Consider the following 23,844-nt stretch of genomic DNA (forward strand, 5'->3'; position numbering starts at 1 on the left):
GTAGAGCGGCCACTGATTGGTCTGTCCAGCGCGCAACCTCCCTCTGAACCGGAGCTTCCCATTTCAGCCATTGTTTATATTTTGGTAGGAGGAAGATGGCGGCGTGGTCCGACTTATGGATGAGCTAGTGCCTTGTAGCTTTCCTTGTATGGGGTCTAGCAGTGGTCTAGTGTCCTATTTCCCCTTGTGGGGAAGGTTACGTGCTGGTAAAGGTTGGGCACTGCACGCTTGAGGTTAGCACTGTTGAAATCCCCAACCACAATAAGTGCAGCGTCCCGGTGTTGTGCCTGAAACTGTGTGAGAGCCTCATGAAGTTCACACAGTGCAGTGTCCATGTTGGCCTGAGGTGGGATGTACACGGTGTTGATGATGACCGAAGTGAACTCCCAGGGAATGTAGAAAGGACGAAGCTTGAGGGCGAGCAGCACCAGGTTGGGTGAGCAGGAGCGGGCGAGAGTAACAACATTGGCATTGTTGCACCAGCTGTTGTTTACCATCACACACACTCCACCGCCTCTCAACTTCCCCGAATCTGCTGTCCTGTCCATACGATGAACCGAGAAGAACTTGGCCGGCCGGATGGCGTGGTTTGGTACCGCTGGGTTCAGCCACAACTCGGTGAAGCAGAGGAGATTGCAGTCCCGAATGTCCCTCTGGAACTTTATCCTGGCCCGGAGGTCGTCGAGCTTGTTGGCCAGAGACTGGACATTGGCTAGCAGGATGCTGGGTAAGGGAGCTCGGTGTACCCGAGCCCTCAGCCTGTTCCTGACGCCGGCTCGTTTCCCTCGAGGCCTTTTCCTCGCGTCGCATCCTTTGTTTTCCCTCAGGATCTCCGTCGGCCATCTTAGGTCCAGGGTTAGAGACGGCTTGAGGTGAGTGCTATGTATATTAAGCGAATACGAGATATGCATCATGGTGTAGAAAGAAGGGCTGCGGAGAAATCAGGGGTAGCGGGAAGAGCGAAAGAGCGAAAAAGATAGCAAAAAGAGTGAAAAAAGTGCCAGGTGTGGACGGAGCGGTCGTGACGGCAGCCGACCTCACCGGCTCCATATTGAGTTTCACCCCCACCTCCACCCCCACAGTGAAATGAAATATCCACCTTGTCTAGAATAATCAGTTACACTGTTGTACATAGAACAGGCCATACATCTAGATAAAGCTTATACAGCATAATACAGAAATAATACAGCAAAAGACATATTAAAATGAAGAATTATAGTATGATTTTTGAGTTTAAAGAAAATCATTTGTCAAGGCTTAAATGCAGATTGGCACTCTGTCTCCCTCTGTTGGTCACTGAAAAACACTGGCATATGAAACGAAAGTGAAACGAAACTCTTCTCTAAACGCTAAGAACACGCGTGCTTGCTCTCAGCCTTGATTCAGGTGATTTTGCATTTCACAAAGCTAAATTATGATCAGTGGTTGTATTTTTTATTAGTTACTTTAACTTACTAGAGTAGTTCTGCCTGTTTGTCATAACTATAAACTGTACCTTATCTAACACTGGTAATGTGTTCCTAGCAAAATTGATGCCGTGCCTTCATTTCTTCATAAACCATGATTTTTTTTATACCTCAGAAAGCTTAAATGCTCTGGTGTACAGTTTACTCTATCTGCTCCACTCTGATAATGTGCTGGACTACTCCACTATAACTTAAATCGTTCTTGGGGTTCCTACCACAATCATTTGTTTGGTTTCCATGGATATAATTATTATGAAATGTATAATTTCATAATAATTTATAATGACAAACAGGCATTACTTGGTAATGAACAGGTCTCAAACATAACATGAGGATGATATCCTGTTTCAGTGTGCACATAGTGTCTGTTCTGTGCTTTATGATATTTTCTGTTTTTATTATGGGTCTAGATTGCATGATATAGCAATGATAGACTGAAAAGGGAATCAAGAGAGCAGCAGAGGACAGTGCTGACCATGATATCACTGTGGAAGGAAAACGCCTAAACTTGTCTGCTGAGGAGAGGTTAGTGGAACTAACGATTCATGAACAGAATTACTGAACAACTGAAATAATTACTGAATTAATGATTGAATTACTGAAATAGAATCAAATGCAATATGGGGAAATGCTCTTACCCATATTGCATCACCTACTGATTAATCCATAGTGTGTCACTCTGTCTCTTTGTGCTTGACTGTATGTCCCAATATGTCCTTTACCTGCACCATAAAAGTCTTCATTATGTCTGAATGTAAACGCTCTTACATCTTGTAAAATTGACTTAGTTATGTCTGTGTGTGAATGCTATGTTAGATTTTATAAACCAGATTTTATGTCTGTGTGAGAATGCTGTCTTAGATCTTATAAAACAGACTTAGTTATGTCTGTATGAGAACTTGTGTTAGATCTTAGAAAACAGACTGCCAGTGTGCTAGTTTGTATGTTAAAAGTTAATTTATTTACATATCACACTTCGAACAACCAACACTAGACTGAATTACTATGAAATAGACAGATGATATTTATACTTGACTGTAAATAATATTTATTATTTATGCCTCAGAAACTGTTTCAGATACAGCACAATCCCTCAGTTTGTACAAATTACAGTAATATAGTAATAATATAGTAATAATATTACAGTGATATTTGGTCATACTCACTCCATATGTGGGTATTACAGTAGAGTGATATTGAAGCTCAGTGTAAACCCCTCACTCCATATGTGGGTATTACAGTATAGTGATATTCAGTAACTGGGTAAACCGCTCATTCCATATGTAGGTATTACAGTACACAGTACAGTGATATTCAGTCACAGTTTACACCCCTCACTCCAAATGTGGGTATCACAGTAGAGTAATATTCAGTCACAGTGTAAACTTATTCATTTGTATGTAGGTATTACAATAGAGTGATATTCAGTCACAGGGTAAACATATTAATCCATATGTGGGTATTACAGTAGAGTGATATTCAGAAACAGTGTAAACCTCCCACAGCTGGTATAAACACGTTACTGGTTTCTGTTGACTGCATATCAATAAACTCTGCACACACTCCTTTCAGACACAACTGCACATAGTTGTACGATGCTAACTGGGGGAATAAGCTTCCCTTATTAGAAAACTACATTACCCACAAAGCTCCAGTGCAAAACTAAAGAAGGAAAATTGTATAATAAAAAAAAAAAACACTGGCATTATTTAACATTATTATTATTCTCTGTGCAGGAAAATGGAAGCGGCCAGTATTTCAATAGGTCAGGACCAGTTGAGCTGTCCAGTCTGTCTGGATCTACTGAAAGGTCCAGTGACTATTTCCTGTGGACACAGTTTCTGTATGTTGTGTATTAATGCCTGCTGGGATCAGGATGATCAGACAGGAATCTACAGCTGCCCTCATTGCAGAGAGACTTTCACTTCAAGACCTGTTGTACGCAGAGACAACATGCTGGCTGTAGTGGTGGAGAAAATGAAGAATATAGAACTCCAAGCTGCTTCTCCTGCTCACTGTTATGCTGGACCTGGAGATGTGGAGTGTAATTTCTGTACTGGGAGAAAACTCAAAGCGATCAAGTCCTGTCTGATGTGTCTGGCCTCCTTCTGTGAAACTCATCTCAAACCTCACTATGAAGTTCCTGGCTTGAAAAAGCATATGTTGATCAAAGCCTCCTCACACCTACAAAAGAAGATCTGCTGTCAGCATGATGAAGTGACCAAGATCTACTGTCGTACTGATCAAAACTGCATCTGCTATTTGTGCATGATTTATGAGCACAAAGGACATGATACAGTTCCTGCTGTAGCAGAAAGAAATGAGAAACAGGTGAGAACAAGAAATATTTTTCATTTAGTTCATACTGTATGTCAACTGTATGTCTGATCTGGAAAAAAAAAATTATTTGCATCTTTTGCTTTGGCACCTCAAGTTCTTTCAATGCAAACAAGTCAAGAGCAAAAATAATGCTTCTTTTGAACTATTTGTTAAAAATAGGGATTTGCTGCACACAGTTCAAATGATTCCAAAAAACTGATTTGTGAGGACAAAAATTTTGAAAATAAATTTCCATGCTCAAAGAAACTGCTGGTGAAATATTTGATAATTTTACATTTAACACAGGCATGTATATAACAAAAAACAAAACAACCCTAAACTTCTAAATTTTACAAAAATAAATTGTTGATAAAATATCAGATTGAGTCACAGTTAAGTAAACATTTTCTTAGCCATTTGATCCTGTTGACAACCTCAAGCTTATGTTTTGCATTTGGCAGATGCATATCTTTTGCATTATCCAGAGCGACTTAAAAAAGTGCTTTGTCATTTGTCATGCTGATGCCTAGAAGTGCAAAACACATGAGCTCTATAACAGACAACAATAAGTACAATAAACAGGGATCAATGCTGATGACTAGAAGTCCAAAACACATAATAAGTGCAATAAACACTACCCTACAGTAAGTACTAGAGTTTCAGTTACTCAACATAGGTGCAGGATCAGTGGTCATTTAAATATTCCACAAATAAAGGGTCTTCAGTCTACGTTTGAAGACTGCAGGAGACTCTGCTGTCCAGACAGTCAGCGGACGTTCGTTCCACCATCTGGGAGCCAGGACAGAAAATAGTCTTGATGCTTGTCTTCCATAAGGCTTGAAGCATGGTGTTTCAAGCTGAGATGTACTTGAGATTTGAAGTATTCAAGGTATGGATCAGGCTTTGACCATTGTGACACCATGTATGGAGGTCCATTTTTGGCTTTGATAGCATGCATCAAGGTTTTAAATCTGATACAGGCAGCTACTGGAAGCCAATGAAGGGAACGTAGCAGTGGATTGACATGTATGAACTTTGGGAGATTGAAGACTAGTCATGCTGCTGCATTCTGCACAAGTTGTAGAGGTATGATGGCTCTTACAGGAAGATCAGCAAGTAGTGAGTTGCAGTAGTCTTGCACTGAGATTTAAATAGTCTGCACAAGAACTTGGTCAGATTCCTGTGAGAGAAAGGGCCAAATCCTTTGTAGGTTACAAAGAAAAATGTGCAAGACCAGGTCAGAGTGGAAACATGAGTTGAAAATGACAACTGGTTGTCCAAAGTTGTGCCCAAGCTACAAGCAGCTTTAGATGGTGATACCATAACAGGAAGCGGTTGTGTCATGTTATGGGCTGGAAGTTCCTAGGATGTACAGAAGCTAGGTTTTACTGGGGTTGAGCTTCAAGTGGTGGGCTTTCATCCATGATGCAATGTCAGTCAAGCAAGCTGAGATACGTCTGGAAACTTGCATGTCGGAGGGTGGGAAAGAAAGACTTAATTGGGTGTTGTGAGCATAGCAGTGGTAGGAGAAGCCATGAGAAGATATTACATCACCAAGAGAATGAGTATACAAAGAGAAGACAAGATGGCCTAATACTGAGCCCTGTGGGACACTGGTGGAAAGTTTACATGGCATGCGTGTGACGCTGTTTGGCGAAACTGATGCAGTCATGGATATTGTTTTTAGTGAATAATTTGACCAATACTTTTGGACATCATGGAAAGGAAAAGGCTTATTTTAGCTGGAGTTTATGTAGAGTTGTTTAGGTGCAGTTATGAGCTGGAACCTGAAAGATAGTTCAGTGGCTTCTAGCATGGACTACAATGTTTGTATTGCAAATTACTGGATGTTTTCATTCAATGCTGGAAAAAGTCATAATCCTGCTACAAATTGTGAATATAAATGAGAAAGCTTACTATTTATTTACAGTATTACAGCATTTACAGTATTACAGTATTTTCCCCAGCATAACATTTTAGCCTAATAGCAATGAAGCTATAATGAAGCTAATTTTGTCTTTTAGTAAGTTTTTGGGCACTTTGGAGATGTCTAGGACACCTAGTGGAAAATATTGTGTGGCTCTTGAGTAAATTCATGTATATGCTCAAAATTGTTCACTTTATTTGACAAGACCCTGGTGAATCAGAAAATGTAGAGCATGACTAAAAATGAACCTCCAGCATCCAAATACACAATATAAACCTGCAAATTAAAAGGTGTTTTAAAATTTGTTTTGACATTTTGTTCTGTATTAGATAAGCTCAAATGGAACCCAATTGAATGAGAAATAAACCTGGATAGGAATGAATGTCTTGGACCACTGCAATTTGAACCCTGAATGATCATTGTGCTGTGTACAATTTCAGATAACTAGTGTTAAAGTGAACAAGTACAAATCAATCCACGATAAAGATGCTCTCTAGGTTTCAATGGTTAAATCTCGAGTGTGAATAATTCTACAGATAATAAAACATATAAAAGGGGCACAGAATCGTTTGGAGGTCATACAGTAATACAGTATATCACAACATTAAAGATGTTATTTTAGATACTTCAAAAGTCATTACATTAAAAAACCTCTCTGGCTTAGTTTTACACAAAGCAGCCCTGCTTTAACACTCTCTCACACACACTGCTGTTTGGCAGTTTGATCACATGTCCTCATTGACGTGAAAGAGATGGAAACACCAGAGCACAGCAGTAGGTGGTGTGACCCCAGAACCTTTCCCTCCATCAAAAAAAAGTCAACAGTACAGAAATATTTTGGCTACAGATTAAATTAAGCACAGATGATTGCAGACACCTGGCCAATATACATAATGTGTGGGAAGCAGCAAAGTTAGCCAATGTAAGCAATGTAATGGTGTAACTCCATGATAAATTACTCAAAGCAATTCAGCACACTTACGGTAATATTGCAATCCCATTTGAAAAACATGACGATGGTTTTTAATAATAACGTTATGTGTAAAACAAAGTTCTGGCTAGCTGGAATGAGAGGTAGACAACTTGACCCAAAATCGAAGGGGGCTGACAGGTATTGGTTATTGGTTCAGGCTCCTGTTTGTGTTCTAATGATAGAAATATTATTTACCTATCTAGTAGTTGTATGTGTATTAAAGTATATCATGATGTGCATGGATTTTCTCTCTCCTGCACACATTCTCTCTACCATTAGTATCATTATAGTTAGCTAGATGTATTAAAATCACCCTGCATTTCAGCAAAAGAGCAATATGTAACCTACAATCTCATTCTAATTTCCAGTGAGTTAACTAGTTATAGAGTAAACACTGGTGAATAGTGAATGAAGAATGAGTGAACCTTTATGACCAGTGGTGGATGTGGATGGAAGGCTAGCTGGATGGCAAGATAAATATTTCTTTAAGCAACAGTGGTATGACAAGACACTAGCAGAGCTGCTAACTAATGTTTAGAGGAGGGACTGTCCTGAAGTCACGGATTCTGTTAACTTCCTCTCCAAGACAACAGAAGAGCTTAACATGAACTGCATTTGTGAAGATTCAGAGCTTAATAGTGTCCATTAGCTGATGTGCTGCCAATTTCGGAAGACGTCTCTCCACTGTAGTCCCATTAGGAAACATGAGAAATTTGCACACTTCCTTGGTAATATCCACTAAATCTCTAGACTGCATTCTTTGTGATGTTGGGTATAATTACCTGTCAAATGCAGTATGATGGTGGATGCAATTTATTAGAGTACAGGGGTAGTCCAGAAATGTAATCCAATATACTAGCAAAGGTCGTAATCCAAAATCAGTCAGTGAGGCAAACTAAAACAGACAGGGAACAGGCAAAGAGAGTAATCCAAGGACTTATGCAGAAATCCAAATAACTAGGAGAAACATGCACAATAATCATCGGCTCAGAAATGCAATACAATAAGAAAAGACTTCAGAAAGACAAACTGAATACATGGGGATTATATACAGGGACAAATGAGGACTAACAAGATATAGGTGATTACAATAACAGGCAGATATACTAACAAGGGGGCAGAACCAAAAGAAACCAAAACAAGGAAGCACAAGGAAACAAGACTAGGAAGTAAACAAACAAGTAGCATTGCCATGGGAACCATGATGCCAGGGAGGGGCAAATTTGACAAAGGGTAAATATTATAATATATAATCTCATAATGTATTATTTAAAACTTTGTGCTGTGCAATGGTTTTACTTTCAGGTGTGTCACAGACCTAAACAAACAAATCACCAAACTACTTGTTTCAAAACATTGTCTAACACTGTTTAAAACACTTTCTTAACCCCCCGTCTCCTACTAAACAAGGTAGTCTTGTCATTTGAGTATATAGTTGGTTCTTACACAGATCTAATCATAAATGGTTTGTGTCATTTTGATGCACAAATTCCATTGAAGAGATGATGTTAAATGAAGAGGTTTAATCTGCAAACATTTTGCAGTGTTTTGAAGTCTTTATTTTTATATTTTGTATTTAGTTTTGTGGAAAAGTATATCTAAAAAAAAAGGTTATAACATCTATAATGCATAAACATAATATAATATATTAATCAACAGATTGATCTAAAGAAGGTGCAGAGGAAATTCCAGCAGAGAATCCAGGAGAAAGAGAAGAAGGTCCAGGAGCTGAAGCAGGCTGTAGACACTCTTAAGGTGAGTACTGAGCAGAGATCTGCTGGAGCAGCTATTTCAGAGCTCAGGCAGGCCTCTCCTCCAGTCAGCCAGTGAGGAGAACAGTGTTGACACACTTTGGGATCCTATACAACCACAATGTGCACTATAAGTCATCCAGGGTTACAGTGAGGGAGTGAATGATCAGCTTTAAATGGACCTCCATCTTGTCTGTATGTCTCCTAACAGTACTCTGCACAGGCAGCAGTGGAGGACATTGAGAGAATCTTTACTGAGCTGATCCACTCCATTGAAAAAAAGTGCTGTGAAGTAAAAGAGCTGATAAGAGATCAGGAGAAGATTGAACTGAGTCAAGCTAAAGGACTCCTGGATCAACTGGAGCAGGAGATTGCTGATCTTAAGAGGAGAAACACTGAGCTGGAGCAGCTCTCCCACACAGAGGATCACGTCCATTTTCTCCAGGTAACAAACTCTGTCTCAACTACAGAGGAACCTGCTCCTTATCAAGTTTTTATAATGTGTGTTCCCAAAAGCTCATTAAGACCACCATAAATATAACTGTCTGTCTAATAACAAATGTTTGGTTTAATTTGGTGTGAGATCATTTATTACTCTTGAACACCTTTATCCTTCTTCATTATGTTTTCTTCTCTTTGTAGAGATTCCAGTCTCTCTGCGTCTATTCTGGATCTGAGGAGTCACCCGTGATTTCTGTTAATCAACATCTCTCATTTGATGGAGTGACAAAACCTCTCTCTGATCTGAAAGATCGATTTTGTAGGGAGGAATTTAACAAAATCTCTCCACATGGTAAGGAGTTGACCTCCTGTGAAACATAATAATGGAATTCTCTACTTACTCAGTGACAGGGTAAAGCAAGCTGTAAGATTTCCTAAACTACATAGAAAGGATTTTATGTGCCTTTGGAAATAACTTTCACATAGTTACCCACATACTGTAAGTGTCCAGCCCAGGGTAGGGCCAGCTGCTAGACCCTAGGCCACCTTTGGCCACCAGAGGGTAGATCTGAGGTAGTCAGGGCCAATCAGTGACACCTGTCCTCCTGCCTACTTAAGATCAGCTCACACCCTTCCTGGTGTTCAGACTTTGGTCATGTTTGAAGATTGATAAGGCTTGTGTTTCAGACTGAGACCTCAATAACTGCTTCTGCTCCTAAAACGCTTGAGTTCCTCAGTCCCTTGTCTGAGTTATCCCCCATTCTTGGGATTTCTGTGGCTTCCCTTTCCTATTTACTTAACCAGCTCCCTATTTTTAGTTGGGTAATCTTTTAGTTTTTGGTCAAGATTAGTTTTCCAGCTCCACCTTGGGCACCTCCGTTATTCATAGAGAGAGAGAGAGAGAGAGAGAGAGAGAGAGAGAGAGAGAGAGAGACAGAGTTGAGATTAGATAACTATAGTTGATGATTTACCTCTGCATAATTACTATGGCAACAAAAGATGCATTGTTGTATAAGTTTACTTTATTTGATGAAACTACTAGAGGAACAAATAATTGCTCCTTATGTTCAGTCACTTGTTTCCAGTAGTTTCTGTATTCCTCCATAACTTGTTCCTGCATAGTTACTATGGTAACTAAGAATCCCTTTAGAAAGTGATTCCTATGAGTCTTACCATTACTTGGAAACAGACAAATGTGCTTGAATTAAATCCTGTTTTGAGTGTAGTTTTAACATATTTATTGTACCAAAACCAAGATTTGATGCACAATGTGTGTATGTGTGTGTGTGTGTGTGACTGAGAGAGAGAGAGAGAGAGAGAGAGAGAGAGCGAGCGCAATAGAAAATGTAAGAAGGCAAGTATGAGAGATGTATAGTGAGAAAAAGAACATGACAAAAGACAGAGAGACCGACATGTCTGATCTTCCCCAAAGTCCATAATTACCAGAAAGATTAGAGAATGTTTTCTTCATAAACACATAATCCACATATAATCCCACATTTATTATGATCACTTTTTGTCTTTCTGGATGGATCATTTGGGTCTCATTTATTCACTCTGTTGGATCCTTTTGATTCTGTTTCTCCACAGCTGCAGCAGTGCAGATTATTTTATCCTCAGAGCCAAAGACAAGAGAAGATTTCCTGAAATGTAACGCATGTGCGCGTACATACACATTTTCTCACATATGTACACATACTCCTCTCTTTTACTCTCACATGCATAGAAACTCACCCCACACACACTCCCTCCCTCTCTCTCTCACTCACACACCCAACTGTCTCACAACCATCTCTCCATCCTCTATTTCTCTCTCGCTCACACACACACCACTTTTTCTCTCACATAGACTTGGGCACACACATACACCACTCTCACACACATGTGCGAACACACTTCACTCTTTCAATTTTCAATTAAATTCAGTACGGTTTATTGGCGTAACCATATGCAGTAACACTATTGCCAAAGCATTATTACAATAAACAGCAAAAATGAAGCTGCAATTTAAAAAAAAGAAAAGGAATTCTGTTATAATAAAGAACTTGGGGGGGGGGGGGGGGAATGCAATTGTTATGAAATAATAATTGGAAGAAATGAAAGGGGAGAAGTGAAAAGAAAGGAAAATAAATGAATTACAATAATAAAGAAGGGGAAAAAATAAATAATTACATAAATACATAAAGCTGTTTATAAACTGGGCTATATATTGTGTGTGTGTGTGCTTGGGTGAGCTCACTGTTCCTTTTATTATAGCAGGCAGAGATATATCACCCAGCTAAAGTGCTGCTTTTTTCTTTTCTGTGATGGGCAGTTTGTCAGTGTTAGACACTTAAAATTGGGGTGGATCATCTCAAATTGTGTGAAGTAATTTGATAAAATGTTTTACATTCAGTGAGGAAGTTCAGCTCTGTCTCTACAGTGTCTTTGTTACATTGCTAGCAAAGTCTCTGCTCTGCGCAGCCATGATTTCTTATATTGACCAGTTTGAATGGCCAGGCTGTGTTCACCAAGTTTGTACTTTGTCAACATGGTTTTGTGTTTAATATCAGTACACTGTGAACAGATAATCTGCTACAGTGTACTGATGTTTGAGGGCCAGACAGCACTGCATTTTGTGTGGGTGATCTATTTTTGTTTTTGAAGTGTTATAAACTATTATAACAGACTTGCAAGGTGGATTCAAATCCAGGTCAGCTAGGTGATGACACAGACAGCCTACTGGGTGAGCTACCACACTCTAATGATGGTGGGCCTGTGTGCAGAACAGTTAGATCTTGGAACAGGTAAAACAAGAGGAAAAATTTAACACCACGCCGAGTGTGGAAAAAGGGAGAACAAAGGACGTCACGGAAAGAATAGCAACCCCGATGCACTGGGGAAAACTAAACTAAAACTTCCCAAACAAAACCTGAAAACAGGGCAGAACTTTAATGGCTAAGGGGAGCCTCTGGAGAGAGACAGACTCAAGAGGGAAAAACTGGAGAAGGGAGGAGACATGTAAAAACACAAACACCCTCACAGATAAGAAATGAGATGTAGCACAAGGGCTCACAGACCTCAATACCTGAAGCTAGGCACTTGGCTCAAAACTTTAGCAAAGACCCAGCACTGAATGACTGGGTCACTGGGCTTTTATAGATCTAGCCCAGCTGTTGGACATCAAGCCTGATTAGTACCGTACTGGTGGCCAGAGGGGGCCTCGGCCTGGTGCCAGCCCTTACAAGACTGGTCCTGATGTGGAACATTGTTAGTGTTTGCTAATGAGCTCAGTGTCAGGACCAGATGTGTGAGGGGACTATTTTCTCTGCACAGCTCTTGGCATTGGTAGGAGTGGGGGTCACTGTTTTTTTTTTTAAGTGTAGCCAGTATTTAATAATCCTTTTTTGAATTTTGAGTAATAGTGTAAAATAGCTTTACATGCATTATTTGTTGTTTTCCTGTGCACTTTCAGGATATTTTTACAGAGTTAAGAATACAGAATTTCAGCTGGGTGTTTATTCCATTGTTCATAATTTTGATTTGAGAGTGGCCCCTACACTTCACAACCACACAGCAGAGTTGGTTCTATGATAGACTGGAATATTTTTGGCCAAATTTAAATTGGTATTTGAATGTGAATTTAATGTTTGACTGCATAGAATGCCCTGAGTACTTTCTCTCTCAGTTCATTGACTGACTGTTGGACTGAAGGTTCCAGATGAACTAATTTTCAATCCTCTGTATTTGTAATTTATACAGATGTCTAGTGTTTGTGTCCCTAATGTGAAGTGTGGTCTGTTTCCCTGAGATCTGGCTCTTTTTTGGAAAATTATGGTTTTGGTCTTTTTCAGGTTCACTGTCAGGGTCCAGGTCTGTCAGAACTGATGCAGCAGGTCCAGGTCTGTCAGTACTGCTCCAGCAGGTCCAGGTTCTGTTGTATCTCCTGCTCTGTGGGTGACAGCAGAACCAGTCCATCTGCATAGAGCAGAAATGTGGTTTCTGAGTCATGTAGAGTGAGACCAGGTGCTGCAGAGCGTTATAAATGGTGGCTAATTCATTGATAGAAGTGTTGAATAATGTAGGGCATTTATTTCTTGATTAATGAATTGTGACCTGAGCCTCTGCTTGATCTCTCCCATCTCTGTAGTGTTTGTGGAGGGTAAAGTTTGTACTACAGGCATAGGTCTGCTGTTTGGGCTGCCTGTTAAGGGTGGGTGTTGATGGCAGGTGTACTTTACTGTGGACTGTTTGTGCTTAGATTTTTGCAAAGATGCTCAGGGTTCTTGTGCAGGTGGACATGATCATGAAGGTTGTGGATGCTGAGCTTGGAGTGGTGTGCAAGGAGCACATTAGCCATCAGTGTGCATCTGTGGGAGATTTCTGCATTTATCTTGTGGATTGTAGCTGGAAGTCTCTTCTGTGGATTGTAGCTGGAAGTCTCATCTCTAGTAGAGATGGTGATTTTGGAGGAGGGGAGGGTCTCTGTGTTGGTCTGTGCTAGTGTGTGCTTCTTAGACATTCTGCTACTCTCTCTTGCTTTGCCCTCATTGGTGCCTGTGTGGATATTGAGGTGGCTTGGATTACCTGAGATGGCATGTGTAAGAATCTGGGGGGAACCCCTAGTTTAAGGACACCAAACTTTGGCAAATTTGGATCCTGAGAATAGCTGTTCCTCATTTTAGAATTTATTTAAGAATCAAATAACATCGCTATGTCTGCATCTGTAGGAAAAATTGTATTAGGTTTTTTATCTGGCTCGGCGTGTGAAGGGTGTAGTTCAGACTGAGCTGGGTGGGGCATTTTCTGAGGTGGGCAGGTCTCACATTTAGGCTGGGCTGGGCTGGGCTGGGCTCAGAACTGGTGGGATGTGTCTTAATGGAGGTGTGGTGTGGTTCTGGCTGAGCCTAGTGGGCACTGTGCTGGGTGTGGCAGGGCTCAGATTGGACAGTGCTCTGGATGGACTGGATGGGGCTCAGTGTGGGTGGTCTGTGGTTTAGAGTTGATGGAGTGTTCCTCTGCCGGTTGGCTTTTTGTCTTTAAGCCTCTCTCAGGGTGATCATAGTGCTAGGTCAAAAAGATGTTTGAGTTCTATTATCTCAACTTCCTGGAGAGTAAGGCTTTCTCTTAGCTGGGATACCGTGCTTTCCAGTTGTCAGTGTAGTGCTGATCTGTCCTGTGTTGTGCTGGTCTGTTCTGTGTTGTGCTGGGCTGTGAGGTGTTTTCCTGATAATGTTAAAGTTTTCCTGAACAGTGCAGATGCTGGCCTTACTTCCTTCAAACATGATGGTGCCGTTGTGACAAACATTCACAGTTAGAATGGTGTTATTCTCATCTTCATTTTCAATGACTATCTGTCTTCCATTACATATGCCCCTCTTTTTCTGTCGTTTGTAGTCAGCACAAATAGCTCTGTGCCAGACTTCAGTGTATCCTGTTTATAACAAGAGATTGGTGATGCTGGTTTTTCTTTCCTGTTGTACTAGAATCTGCTGCAAGGATCTCTGGGTTTTCTTTTAATATTTTGTGATTGTATGTGATTGTGATTGTATGTGATGTGATTTTGTGATGCATATATTTCTTCGCCTATGTAGCTTTTAGCTCTGCTGGGTAGCCATGGCTCACTCAGTTACTAGCTACAATAACACAGGAGCAACTTTTTGGACGAATAATGTGCTAAAAGTTATTCAAATTTCTGTAGAGTTGAGGTTCTTACCTCAATATTCCCTGAAAGAAGGCTTGAATGTGATTATCTTTATAGGTTTCAAGTAATTTTTTTTTCCTTGGCTTTATCCTTACCTTTGTCCATAGCTGTAAGGAAATAGATAATGTTTTACATCTGTTAGCTGCTGTGCAGCTTTTAGGTTGGTTTCTTCAGCTTGGTATTTTTAAGATATTTTGTCAAAATGTCTTGTTCTCATTTCTTTTGTGATGTGGACGGCGCAGAAGGAGTGAGAGGTGAGGCTTCAAGGAAGTAGCTTTTATTGTCCCTGACAATAAGAAGAGCAAAAAAGGAAATTAAAATACTCGGTAATTGCTCTGTAGTCTGATAATGCGCAGCGCTGACTTCAGGTACCTGTGGGCTTAAATAAAAGGGGAAAATAAGGAACAGGTGATCAGGTGATTGTAAGCAGAGCAGGTGTGTAGTGCAGTCCTGAGTAGGAGTGGGCGTGTCCCTCCTGCTGGATGACTGGCCTACCATGACATCTTTCATGAAAGTTGGGCTGTTTTTTTTTTATCCCTTTACTAATTTACATTGGTTTATGTTGTTTTACTTTGGTTTATCTCATTTTAAAACTTTTGTACCTGAAAAAATCCTAAGAGCTCCAGTTAAACATGACTCTCTCTATCTCCTTTCACAAACCACTCTCTCATACACACGCACACACACCCGTCTCTCACAAACATGCATGCACACATTCTCTTCCCCACACCACACACCCCATTTTCTCTCACTCAGATTGTTAGACACACACATCACTTTTTCTGCAGCAGTTCAGATTTTACCCTCAGAGCCAAAGACTAAAGATTTACTGTAATAAAATATATAATCATGCAGCCCATTCTCTCACACACACAGACATGGACACACACACATACAAAAATATTTGTACTGCTGGTTTTAAAATGAATATGCCATTATAACTATGAAAAAACAATACAAATGTTCATTTTACAATGAATGAGGAGGGGGACAAGCACTGAATATGTTTTTAACATTAATAGAATTTGTAAATAAAAACCTCAAATGCTCTTTGTTTCAGATTTCTGTCAGCTGACTCTGGATCCCAACACAGCTCATAATTTCCTCAGTATCATTGAGAAGAACAGGGTAGTGACATGGAATAAGAATGTGCAGCCATACTCTGATCATCCAGAGAGATTTGACCACTGGCGTCAGGTGTTGAGTAAGGAGAGTGTGTGTGGACGCTGTTACTGGGAGGTGGAGTTGCCTAATAGGGGACATGTGTCTATATCAGTTTCATATAAAGGGATTAGCAGGAAAGGAGATAGTTATGAGTGTAGGTTTGGAATGAATGCTCAGTCCTGGAGACTGCAGAGATCTCCCAGTCTCTGTTTCTGGCACAACAACATTAAGACTAAAATCCTAGACCCCCCATCCTCCAGAATAGGAGTGTATGTGGACCACAGTGCAGGAACTCTGTCCTTCTATAGAGTCTCTGACACAATGTCCCTCCTACACACAGTCCATACTACATTCACTCAGCCCCTCTATGCTGGGTTCTGGCTTGGTCTGGGTTCAACTGTGAAGATATGTGATCCCTAACAGATTAAGATGAAGTTGAGTTGAAAATACTTAATGATTGGAAAGCTCCCTTTATTATCTTGCTCTTTTTACAGACCTGTCTAGGCTTTTTATACAGTGGATCACAATATTTTAATTGATGGATTACAGATATTGGTTTCTGGGACGATGCAAGACAGGAGGCAGGAACAATTTGGAATATCCTTAAACAAAAACATGTCTATTGGATTCGAAAGAAAAAGACAAAAATTCTACACATAAGAATGTATACGTAACATACAAACAAATTTACAAAGGCAGTCACTAGGGTTACAAAAGGAGTCACAGATGGTCAAATACAAAAGCACAACATGGCCACAATAACAGACAAGGGATGAGACTAAAAGTGGGTATTTATACTGACACAACGATAGAGAATGAGATGCAAGTGAAGCAGGGAACATGTGGGAACAGAGAGGTAAACAAAAGGGCATGCTGACAAGGAAAAACAAATACAGCACCATGTGAGCCTCAGCACTCACAGAGTTTAGCTTTGGCAGCTGCAAGTTCTTGTAAATATAGATAACTTTTAAAGTTGTTGTTTTTTTTTTAAGGTCAGCATTGTCTTTTGTTACCAAAAATAACTTTTAAAATATTTATTATGCTGCATATTCAGCTTATTACAAAAAGGTTTTTGTTAGGATTTTTTTCTACTGTGTGAAGGCAACTTTAACCTATTTTTTTTGTTGTTGTTCAATCAAATTATATTTGTGGTAACAAGCAGTAGTTGAATGTTTTTCATGTATCAGATGTATTCTGATTGACTACTTAAAATGATTCCATGGAAACATTTAGCCTAATCAGAACAGTGGAATTTCTGGAAGCAGCATGTTTGCAGATGTTTATACTTTTAAATAGAAAAAAGTAGAAATGAAAATTGCCAGAAATGTTGTACAATTTACTTTTTAAATGTAAAATGAAAAGCTTTTTAAAAAAAAGGTTTTACAAAAAGGTTTTACAAAGGTGTAATGGCCTGAGTGCCGCAGGGTGAAGAGCAGGACACGCAGAGTGCCTCAACAAAGACAGATGTTTATTAGACCAGCACAAATAAAGGAAACAGTGGCACTCACATGGAACAGGCAAGGTGAACACGGGCAATGTCGAACACAGCTTACAAACATATTGTGCAACACGAATGTAAACATGATCAAGATCAAAGACGTGCTATGACATTCAGCAATAACAGCTTCCTCGGAGGGACCCAGCCTGGACAATTAACATATCTCACCCACATGCACTGTGGGGGCACACAACAATGAGTAGATGCGCCTGTAGACAAACAAAAAAGGCGCATAGACGCAGCACCCACTGGAAGGGCAGCCGCTGGACGCTGTTCTTGGCCTTACAAGACACACAGAGGGGCACGTCCACCCTCGGTCCAGACGTGCTGCTATAGACTACAGCACACCTGTTGCCAGCTGCCCAGGGAGAGCCCCTGAGGCAGTCCTCCTCCAGGGCTTTGGGCGGACCTGTCCAGTGCTCATGGCCTGTACTCAGAAGAAGGCTACATCTGAGCTAGCTGACAAGGTCGAGTCCACCTTGCTGACTCCACCAGACCACCTACATAGCGGTCCCGGCTCGGTAGACTTAGGGCCCCCCCCCGAAATTCCAGGGGGGTTGGCTGGAGTGGGCTCTTTCCGCCTCCATATTATTATTCTTTCTGCCCTTATATTTTTCAGCCAGTATTTTTCAAACTTTTTGTATTTTTTCCTTTGGATGTTTCCATCATTAGGGTTTTCTATGTTTATTAGCACTGCTGTTTTCTGCATCTTTTTTACTATCACTTTGGTTGGTTGGTTTGCTACTGCATGTTTATTAATCTGGATTTGGAGGCACCACAGGATCATAGTCTTGGTGTTCTCTACCACATATTCTTGTAACTCAAGAACTTGAAGTATTTGAATGAAACATATAAAAAAACATTAATCTGCTTAATATTATTACCAATTATATTGTGTTATGATTTAATAACATTGTATTAATATGCCATGTAATATCTTGTATTTGTGTTATAATTGAATAAAATCACAGAATTTATGCTAAGTATTTCCAATCTTTTCAGTAATCTTGCTCCTCTTATTGCCCATGTATTGTCTGTTGTTACAATGTGTTCAGTGTTACTGTTCAGTTTACCTTGAGGTTTCATGAGAACTTTGTTCAATTGGTCATATTTTTCAGATTCTCAGTTCATTAGTCCAGCTCAGCCCTAGATTCATCAGCTACACTGTTGCACACAATAACAAATCAGACCTATAGATTAAAGTGAAATAGGTTTTATTTAGCATCATCTGTATTTAAATTAAGCATCACATTAGGATGTTTCAATTTGAAGAAAATAATTGGTCAAAACTTAAATGCAGGTTGCCTAGTCTCCCGTCAGTCATTGAAAAATGTCATATGAGAACGAAAGTGAATGAAAGACCCTCCTGTCTAAAAAAAAAGGAACATGTGCTCGCTTTCAGTCTTGACACTAAGTTCACATTTGAAAAGCTAAAATATTTTCAGTGTTTGTAGCTTTGTATTAGCTATTTTACCTTTCTAGACTAGTTCTGCCTGATTGTCATAACTATAAACTAATTTAATACTTCTAATCTTGCTAGCAAAATTGCTGATGTGCATTTATGTCTTCAAAAAACATGATGCTTTACCTCATAAATCTTAAAAGTGCAGGAGTACAGTGCACCTGCTGCACTCTAATAATGTACGGGACTACGCCTCTATAACCTAAGTCGTTTTTGTGGTTCAAACTGCCATCATAGAAATCGAGAGTACGTGTCTCTACACCTGTCATTGTTTATTTAAAATATTCTGAATGCATTTGCTTGGTTTCCAAGGATATTATATTAAGATTTTTTTTAATCTGAGGAAAACGTGGTAACAAATAAGCCACAAATATATAACAGATATAACAGGTTTTATTAATTCCATGAGGATGAGACATCTGTGACGATGGCAGCACAGAAGAAGCAAGAGGCGAACTTGAACTGACGTGCTCTTTTTTATCCATGATAAATGCATGTAACAAAGTTATCTGTAGGTAAACTCTGAAAGCTGAGTCTTAATATCCCGAAGACTTCCAGTGGTCTCCAGGACCGTTAATGTGCAGCGCTGTTCCTCGGGACCTGTGGAAGTATTAATAGGGAGACATAGTGATGAAAAGCAGGTGCCTCCCATCAGTAAACAGGTGATTTAGATCGGGGTAAACGACTGGTACCCACCCCCAAAGACCCCGCCAGCTGCCTGGAATGCAGTCTGCCTCGTCGGTGTGGGGCGGGCTTCCGCAGATGCAGCCTGTGGAAGGTGACGATGAGGTTGGGGTCTAAAACCCGGTAGGCCGGGACCCAACTATGTTCCTCAGGGCCATACCCCTCCCAGTCCACAAGGTATTGCAATCCTTTGCCTCTTCTCCGGGACTCGAGCAAGACCATCACCTTGTACGCTGGGACCCCATCCATCTCCAGAGGCAAAGGTGGAGGCAGGTCGATCGAGGAACCTTCTTTCCCAGCTAGGGGCCCCTGTGTCACGGGCTTCAGTGCCGAAACATGGAAGGCACAGGAAGCCCAACTACACCCAGCCAGACCAACCCAGTATGTTACCTCGTGGATTTTCTCCTTGACCCTATATGGGACTTCATATTTCGTGGCCAATTTGCCTGTGGCACCCACGCAGCCACCTCTGGTAGATACCCATACCTTTTGTCCCAGGGCGTACTGTGGGGTCTCCCCCCTCCTCCTGTCTGCCTTACTCTTCAATGCAGCTATTGCCTTGCGCAGTTGTCTCCTCCCAAGTCCTCTTGCTCTCCTTGCACCAGGTTTTGACTGCAGGAAGTGGGAGTGTTCCAGGGGTAGAGCAGAGGCACACACTTGAAGGGGTAAGGCCAGTACCTGCGTGACGCAGAGAATTCTGTGTGTATTCTGCCCAGGGTGGGTACGCGCTCCACGTCTCATGATGGTGCTGACAGTACAGACATAGAAACTTACCCATTTCCTGGTTAGCCCTCTCTGCTTGTCCATTCGCTTGAAGATGATAGCCAGAGGTCAGGCTGACCGTGATATTGAGTTTACCCAAAAGTTCTCTCTATACCCGAGATGTGAACTGAGGGCCTCGGTCAGACACGATGCCCTCAGGCAGACCAAACTGTTGGAATACTTGGCAGAACAGCAGGTCAGCCATTTCCAGCGTGGTGGGCAGGGACTTCAGAGGGATGAACAGGACTACCTTAGAAAACTTGTCAACTACTGTCAAAACTACCATATTATCCTCAGAGGCAGGTAGGTCAGTAACAAAGTCCACTGCAAGGTGTGACCAGGGTCTCATAGGAGTAGGCAGGGGGAGCAACTTACTTGTGGGAGGGATGTGTGGGGTCTTGCTGTGGGCGCAGTCCTTATGCATAGCGGGCCACCAGTAACGAGTGGCTATTAGTTGTGCTGTACTTGTGGCACCAGGGTGTCCCATTACCACAGAGGTATGAGCCCAGGTGATCAAGGCACCCCAGTGTTTTGGCGGTACGTAGAGGTGGTCAGGTGGGCACTGCGGATGTGGGTTCGCGGCCATTATGTGTTGGTCCATGTCCCATTCCAGTGACCCCAAGAAGCATGAGGGGGAAAGGACAGGTTCCACACTCATTGGTAAGGCCCCCACTTGGTCTTGTCGGGACAGCATGTCTGCCCTGGTGTTCCTCTCCCCTGGCCTGTAGGTTACGTGGAACTTGAACCTGGTGAAAATAGAGACCACCGGGCATACCTAGCATTCAGCCTCTTTGTGGTATGTAAGTACTCCAGGTTTGTGTGGTCAGTGTATACCGTAAATGGGTGTCATGCTCCCTCAAGCCAGTTTCTCCACTCTTCAAAGGCCAACTTCATGGCCAACAACTTCATGGCCAACAACTCGTGGTCCCCCACACCATAGTTCCATTCTGCTGGGCTTAACTTCTGAAAAAAGTAGACAACGGGTTTGAATCCACCCATGTGTTGCGACAACACAGCGCCCAATCCTGTGTCTAAAGCATCTACCTCCACCATGAAGGGCCTCTCCGGATCGGGTTGTTGTAGTACTGGTGCGGTGATGAAAGCAACCTTGAGTCCCTCGAAAGACCTTTCCACACTGGGGGTCCACCTGACCTGCCTAGCCAGTCCCCAGAGTTGGTCAGTGAGAGGTTTAGCTATGGAACTAAAATTTTTTATGAACCTCCTGTAGAAGTTAGTGAAGCCTAGGAAATGCTGTAGCGCCTTGCGCGTGCGGGGTCTTGGCCAGTCTTTCACTGCATCCATACGCACACTGCCTTCCTGGATGACGTAGCCCAGGAAGTCTACTTCCCTATGGTGGAACTCACGCTTTTCTTCCTTGCAGTATAGGTGGTTCCTTAACAGGGTCTAGAACACAGCCTGAACTTCCTGCAGGTGTTGGTTCTAGGAGGAGGAACAGATCAGGATGTCATCAATGTAAGCGATGACCAATCTTCCCAAGTACTCACTCAGAACCTTGTTGATGTGGGCCTGAAAGACAGACGGAGCCATGGCCAGGCCAGAGGGCAAGACTAGGTATTCGTAGTGGCCGGTGGAGGTGCTGAAAGTGGTTTTCCACTCATCCCCCTCTCTGACATGTATCAAGTTGTAGGTGCTGTGCAAGTCCAGCTTGGAGGAATATTTAGCCCCGCTTAGCTGTTCAAGTGCTGCCAGAACCAGCGGGAGTGAATAAGGGTACTAAACGAATAGTTTGTTCAGTCCTCAGTAATCCACATCCAAAGCCCCCGTCCTTTTTCTTAACAAAAAAGACCCCGGCTGATGCTGGAGAGGTAGAGGGGCGGATGTACCCTTGTTCCAATGCCTCCAAGATGTATCGCTCCATCGCTCGCTCTTCCTCTTGGGAGAAGGGATAGATCCTGCACCTGGGGGGCATCGTGCCCTCCTTGAGGGCAATGGCACAATCCCCCTCCCAGTGAGGGGGGACCAGTGTCACCTTCGTGGGGCTGAATACCTGCACCAAGTCCGCGTACTCCTGGGGTATGGTGACTTGTTGGTCGGCTTCAGGGCTCTCTATGGAGGTGGCCGTGAGGAGCATTACCTTTTTGGAGAGGTGACTTTAGTATCAATCGGGAGCCCACTGAAGAATGCGACTGGCAGGCTATGTCACGTGGGGGTTGTGGGCACGCAACCATGGCAGGCCCGGTGTGATAGGATGAGAGAGGGAGGGTAGAAGGTAAAAGGCAATGTGTTCCATGTGCTCCTTGTTGGTCACGAGGAGCACACGCGGTTGACGTAGGTAATATGCCCCGGACCCACAGGACCTCCATCCAGAGCCTGCATACTCAGCAGGGAAGGTAGGGTGAAGGCTCTTATCCCCAACCTTGTAGCGAAACCAGCCGCCCCTGAGTCTATTAAGGCCAGTGCAGAGAGTTGGTGAGTTTTAAATGATACCTCGACCAGTATTTTACACATGGAGAGTGTCGGGGAACACTTCACCTTGGTATTACCTTTCATTTGCTCCCCGAGTCTGTGCTGTACTCCTGGTGCTTATAGGCGCTTCTGGAGGGTTGGTCTGTCTAGCTGTCAAGGTCCCCTCTCTTGGTGGTGAGCCCCTGCTGGGGTGCTGACGCCGCTCCTGCAGTAGGCAGTCATACGTAATGGCTAAACGTACCACTTCGTTCAACGAGGTAGCCTCCTGCTTACAGTCTAGCTCTGCCTGCAGCTCTGCCCATAGCCCTGTTAGGAATGCGTCAATCAGCGCGGGTTCATTCCATCTCGTTCCTGCAGCCAGGGTCTGGAATTCCATTGTGTATTCTGCTGCTGGCCTGATACCCTGCCTCAGGCGCAACAGGGCTTGTCCACAAGTGCAACAGACAACACACTACACAAGTGCAAACTATACAATATAGTGCAATAATACCATACAATAAATACAAGACAGGACCAATTCACAATGAACAGACAGTGCATTATTTTGACCAGTACGGTATTGGGAATATGTAAAGTGGGTTTGTGCATAGAAATCAGTGACATGCTATACTGAACATTGCAGTCACCGGTAGCAGCCAGAAACAGTTCAGAATACAGTACTGATTTAGTACAGTATTCAGTATTCTAGTAGCAAGTAGAAAGAATGTGCAAGAGTGCAAAAAGAGTACATATTATATGTGTGTAAAATTTGACTTCAGCAATTTATCCGATAAAAAAACAATGTGTGTGTGTGTGTATGTATGTATATGTATGTACATATGTATGTCTGTCTGTGTGTGTGTGTGTGTGTTGTGTGTGTGTGTGTGTGTGTGTGTGTGTGTGTGTGTATAGTAGTGTCCATTTGTTTGGAATCGGAATTAGCCAGAGTTCAGGAGTCTGATGGCTTATGGGAAGAAGCTGTTGCACATTCTAGAGGTGAGGTACTGAATGCTGTGGTACCTTTTTCCAGATGGCAAAAGGGTGAACAGTTTGTGTGAGGGGTGTGTGGGGTCTTCCACAATGCTGGTGACTTTTTTGATGCCGCGTGTTGTGTAGATGTCCGTGAAAAAGGGAAGAGAGACCCCAATGATCTTCTCAACTGTTCTCACTATTCTCTGAGGGGTCTTGTGGTCAAAGATGATGCAATTCCCAAACCAGGTAGTGATGCAGCTGCTCAGGATGCTCTCTATAGTAACTCTATAGAAGGTAATGGGGATGGGTGATGGGAGATGGGCTTTTCTCATGTTT

At 42.1% G+C, this 23,844-nt stretch overlaps 1 protein-coding gene across 2 annotated transcripts; it reads left to right on the forward strand.

Moving 5' to 3' along the window:
- Positions 1-1,306: 1,306 nt before the first annotated feature.
- On the forward strand, positions 1,307-18,187 carry LOC113587902 (tripartite motif-containing protein 16-like). Of its 2 annotated transcripts, none has more exons than XM_081716739.1 (8): positions 1,307-1,386; positions 1,877-1,991; positions 3,203-3,797; positions 8,345-8,440; positions 8,648-8,881; positions 9,079-9,229; positions 10,468-10,536; positions 15,621-18,187. In XM_081716739.1, the coding sequence occupies exons 3-8, from the start codon at positions 3,207-3,209 to the stop codon at positions 16,142-16,144; spliced, it is 1,665 nt and encodes a 554-aa protein (XP_081572865.1). In that variant the 5' UTR covers positions 1,307-1,386; positions 1,877-1,991; positions 3,203-3,206; the 3' UTR covers positions 16,145-18,187. The 2 variants fall into 2 exon arrangements, with proteins under 2 accessions (XP_081572865.1, XP_035381167.1); XM_035525274.2 differs by having other exon boundaries at positions 10,468-10,527.
- The last annotated feature ends 5,657 nt before the right edge of the window (positions 18,188-23,844 follow it).

The sequence above is a fragment of the Electrophorus electricus genome, chromosome 6 (assembly GCF_041902795.1).
Source record: "Electrophorus electricus isolate QZ-2024a chromosome 6, ASM4190279v1, whole genome shotgun sequence".
Classification (NCBI taxonomy): Eukaryota; Metazoa; Chordata; class Actinopteri; order Gymnotiformes; family Gymnotidae; genus Electrophorus; species Electrophorus electricus.